The 5195-nt window shown below is 50.4% G+C and overlaps 1 protein-coding gene across 1 annotated transcript; it reads right to left on the bottom strand.

The window, feature by feature from the left end:
- atp2b1a (ATPase plasma membrane Ca2+ transporting 1a) lies at window positions 1-4641 on the bottom strand. The gene has a single exon (XM_060038882.1). It carries the CDS (start codon window positions 3827-3829, stop codon window positions 3305-3307), a length of 525 nt encoding a protein of 174 aa, XP_059894865.1. The 5' UTR covers window positions 3830-4641; the 3' UTR covers window positions 1-3304.
- Between the last annotated feature and the right edge of the window lie 554 nt (window positions 4642-5195).

Below are 5195 nucleotides of genomic sequence, written 5' to 3'. Positions count from 1 at the left end.
TTTAGGCTAAATACATTTTTTATTTTTAAAAACCATACACATTACTTGACAAAGTTTCAAATGTAAATCCAATCACGATAACCATTTAAATTGCTCAAGATAACCAGACATGAAGTACTTTATTTTCCAAATGTTAAAAAAAAGTCCAGAAAACAGATGGATAAACATTCATTCCCGTTACAGGAAGAAGCTACGGAACAAACTCCTTTGTATGGATACTGCTTTTTTCTCATCCTTCAGTTTGTACGCCATATCAAGCTGCTTTATTTCATCTGTAAAACATGACAAAAAAAAAAGAAAACATTTCCAGAAAATAACGTTATGTATTATTGTGGTTAACATTTCCCTTGTGCCTCCGTCCTCCAGGTTCATACCAGGAGCGATGCTATGCAGTCACCGTGCCGGCCAAGGAATTCCCCCAATCGGTTTCACAATGCATTACAATTTTGACCGCAAACTCTACTATAGAAGCCGGTTCTCTTTCAAAACGTGTGCACCCTGAGAAGAATATTCCTATCACACCAATTTACACCCATTTGTTTTAATCCTCAAGAGCCCGAAGCCCCCCCACCCCAGTTCCGCGTTTTTGTGTGTCAAGTCTCGCGTTCTGCGAGTAGGAGGAAAGGTTAGCATCTGTGTCGTCATAAAAATACAAAGGTACAATTTGTCTGGTGTGTATCAAAATTTGTTCCCCAAGGGACGCTATGAAATAAAGTACCCTGTGCAGATACCAGTGTATGTGTCGTTTATGTTGACGTGTCAAATCCTTTTTTTTTTGTTTGTTTCCAGTACATCAGGTGTCAAAAATATTTTACAAACAACCCAGATGCAGCAACATTTTCATGGTGGTGGTAGAAGGAGTCTTATGGACAAAGATGGACGATACAAACTGTTTATTTTTTTGTGGTGAGGGATTATTTTTTAAGAGTCAACAAAATAGATATGGGATAGAGGGATGCATAAAGTTGTTCCAAAGAGAGATCTTAAAGATTGAATGAAATATGAAGGAAAAAAAATCCATTTGATTTGACCAGAGACAACATTTCGCTACTAAAGACAAAGTTAAGTTAAAAGATTCCGTCTTAGTCGATTTTTTTTGTTGCTGTTGTATTAATTCCTTTCTATGCCTGAGTAAACAAATATGAATATTGTACATTGGCAGGGACTGATGTAAAAAAAGGAGAGGAAAGAAATCAAGAGAAGGTCAATGTGTAGGTCAACCAGCAGTTTTCAAAAACTCTTAAGAACATACCCTTTCAAAACGTGACCATCAAGGTGTCCAGAGCCCTTGAATGCAATCAATAAACCCATGAATGACTGAATGAATGAGTGAGTGAATAGAACTCGGAGCTCCTCAGAAACTTTACATAGAAATGTGAGTGGAGAGAGGTCCGGTTTGTCCTACAAACACCCTTTTTCCTGTGAAATCCCCTGCGGCAGACCTCTGTTCCACTGTTTCACAAGCCTTAGTGTTTATCTGTTTGGCTAGAGAGTTTTATATTTATCTACAAATATATAACAAGTAAAACGTGCAGGCAAAAATAGTTAGGTTTCCATAGAAACACCCTTTTTTTCCTGAAAATACAGCAGTATCTGAAATAGTGTCTCATTCGATCTTTTGTGTCTCTTCTTTTTAGTTTTTTTAAACTGTCCCCAGTTTTAATTCGATCGTACGCCAGGAAGCTCTTTTTGCCCACGAACAGAAAAAAAGTATCTACAAACTTTGTAAACAGACCTGCTTTATCAAAAAAAAAAAAACATAAATAGTTCAGAATATTAACAGCCAATGGAGCAGAGGCTTTGAATGAGCGAGGGCCAGAGAGCTAAATATACATCATTCAGATAAAAGCGTAGAGATTCTTTTAAATTCGTACAGCCGATCATCAAGCCAGGAGGAGCTTCTTCTCCTCAATCAATAATAATAAGAAGAAGAAGAAGAATAACAACAACAACAATAATAATAATAATAAAAACAGGTCACTTTCAATCCGAGTTTGTTATCACACCTCTCGTGCACCGAGAAAAAGACAATTATACCACGGAGGAAGGGAGGTGGGGGGGGGGGGGGGGGGGGGGGAGTCCGGGGGCGGGGAGTCCGGGGGTGGGGGGGCAAGGGCGGGGAGTCCGGGGGTGGGGGGGGGGGGAGAGAAAAAATGTTTAAAAAGACAAATGCATCCACACCAACCAAAACCCTCCACTCTGAACCAATGTCTGATGCATCACGAGGCCCAGCCGGGCCAATCCCGGACCCCCCTGCTCCCCCCGAGGAGCCTGCGGCCCCTCCTTGACTGCTCTCCTCGCCTCCTCGTCTCCTCTCCCCTTCCCCTGCTAGTGCATCTGTCCGGTAGTCAGAGCTTCCTCCCGAGCTGGGCGGTAAAGTGGTGGCGTGCGTGGAGCAGTGTGTGTGTGTGTGTGTGTGTGTGTGTGTGTGTGTGTGTGTGTGTGTGTGTGTGTGTGTGTGTGTGTGTGTGTGTGTGTGTGTGTGTGTGTGTGTGTGTGTGTGTGTGGAGGGGGGGTTGGGGGGGACTGAGGGAGGTGGTGTCAGGGGTGTGTGTGTGTCGTAGTAGTACTAGTAGTAGTAGTAGTAGTAGTAGTAGTAGTAGTAGTAGTAGTAGTAGCAGTGTGGCCCCCCCGGCCCCAGGGGAACAGAGGGAGGTCTCCAGGCTGTGAGGGCCCCCTCCAGGCTGTGAGGGCCCCCTCCAGGCTGTGAGGGCCCCCTCCAGGCTGTGAGGGCCCCCTCCCTGGGGGGGGATCAGAGGGAGGTCTCCAGGCTGTGAGGGCCCCCTCCAGGCTGTGAGGCCCCCTCCCTGGGGGGGGATCAGAGGGAGGTCTCCAGGCTGTGAGGGCCCCCTCCAGGCTGTGAGGGCCCCCTCCAGGCTGTGAGGGCCCCCTCCAGGCTGTGAGGGCCCCCTCCCTGGGGGGGGATCAGAGGGAGGTCTCCAGGCTGTGAGGGCCCCCTCCCTGGGGGGGGGATCAGAGGGAGGTCTCCCTCCAGGCTGTGAGGGCCCCCTCCAGGCTGTGAGGGCCCCCTCCCTCAGTGGGGGATCAGAGGGAGGTCTCCAGGCTGTGAGGGCCCCCTCCCTGGGGGGGGGATCAGAGGGAGGTCTCCAGGCTGTGAGGGCCCCCTCCCTCAGTGGGGGATCAGAGGGAGGTCTCCAGGCTGTGAGGGCCCCCTCCCTGGGGGGGGGATCAGAGGGAGGTCTCCAGGCTGTGAGGGCCCCCTCCAGGCTGTGAGGGCCCCCTCCCTGGGGGGGGATCAGAGGGAGGTCTCCAGGCTGTGAGGGCCCCCTCCCTCGGTGGGGGTTCAGAGGGAGGTCTCCAGGCTGTGCAGGGGGCTCCCGGGGCTGGCCAGCGGCGAGGCGGTGGGGGCCGGCGGCTTCAGGCCGACGTGGAGGTGGTTGTTGCTCTCCACGGCGTTATTGTTCTGGTTGGGCGTGGCCGGCGGGGGCTCGGGGCCCTGGAGGGGGGGCGTGGGGGCGGGGCTGGGCGCGGGGCTCCCGGGGGCGGGGCCGGGCGAGGGCGGGGCGGGCGAGGCGTTGCGGGGGCTGGCCGAGTTGCGCTTGGTGGGCGCGTCGTCCTCGGCGTCCGTGTCGTCGATCAGGGGGATGTGCGTCTCCGAGTCCTCGATGGTGAACTCGGGGTGGCTCATGAAGTTATGGATGGAGGAGCGCGGGTCGGGCTTCTCCATGCCCTCATAGAGGGACACGGAGCTGCGGAATGCATTCACCACCCGGATCTGCACCGCGGGGGGGGGGGGGGATAGAGATAAAGTCAGTCTCGTTTCCATAGAAACACACATTTGGACCTTAAACAGCTGGCAGCACTGCATTCAGGAGGGGTTTAATAGGGTCAATAGTAGGGACGACTCGTGTGCTTTGGGCGGCGGGGGCATGCATGCAGGAATGCTGTGGTGCTTAGTAGTACATCTGAGTAGTCCTGATGCTGGTGGTTAATCATTGACTGCCGTTGAAACACTCAGGTCTGTTTAGTGAGGAGGTTCAAATAAATACTTTGGGAAGAAGTAAGTAGTGACCCCTGGGGAGCGTTGAAACCGACCAATAGAATGCAGTCTGTGACTGTAGGGTTAGAAGGGGCATTTCACCAAATAACATCTCTGGATTAGGGCCGAGGCCAATTTAATCAAAAGTGCAAAGAGGGGACAGGAAGGAAAATAGTTCTTTGACCGAGGACAGGTCCAAAGACAAGAGGTTATTGTTGTTGAACATGCTCAAAGAGAGACAGAGAGAGATACACACACAGAGAGACAGAGAGAGATACACACACAGAGAGACAGAGACAGAGACAGACAGAGAGAGAGAGAGAGAGACACACAGAGAGAGAGAGACACAGAGAGAGAGAGAGAGACAGAGACAGAGAGAGAGACAAAGACAGAGAGAGACACACACACTGAGAGAGAGACAGAGAGTCAGAGACAGAGACACACACACACACACACACACACACACACACACACACACACACGCACGCACACAGTGAGGGACAGATAGAGACAGAAAGAGAGATAGAGAAATTGGCAGAGTAAATGTATAGGAGAGACAGATGAGGACAGCACGTAAGACAGTAAGAGAGAGACAAGCAAAAATACAAGAGAGAGACAGGGAGAAAGACAGTAAGAGAGAGAGACAGTAAGTGAGAGAGAAAGTGAGAAAGACAGAGTAAGAGAAAAAGAGACAGACAGAAGGACAGAGGAAGTGAGAGACAGCAAGGACAGAGGAAGTGAGAGAGACAGTGAGAAGGACAGTAAGAGAGAGAGACAGTGAGCAGGACAGTAAGAGAGAGAGACAGTGAGAAGGACAGTAAGAGAGAGAGACGGACACACACAGTGTGAGAAGGACAGAACGAGTTGGAAGGGAGAGCGAGTAAGAGGGAGAGAGAGGATTAGCTTGTGGGGGAATAAGGGGATGAGCTGCGGCAGCAAAGCATGTCTGCAAGCTGGTAAAACATGTGAGGAGAAAACCGGCACAACGACAGCGAGGCAGGGGCCCCATGCAGAGCGAGCGCTACCTGGTGTTCAACAGTAGTAAACCTTTGAGTATAGCCCATGACACATTTCACAGAATCTATAGGAGGAACACGTTGGGAGTCAGTCTTGGTTTCTGTTGGGGTCTTTTGGTCATTGAGGCCACCATAGGTGGACAAACAACAGGCCTCACCACATTGCAATTTACATTGCA

Source organism: Gadus macrocephalus, chromosome 19 (assembly GCF_031168955.1).
Source record: "Gadus macrocephalus chromosome 19, ASM3116895v1".
Lineage (NCBI taxonomy): Eukaryota > Metazoa > Chordata > Actinopteri > Gadiformes > Gadidae > Gadus > Gadus macrocephalus.
The sequence above is the reverse complement of the archived record's forward strand: the minus strand, read 5'-3'. Positions and strand labels throughout refer to the sequence as shown.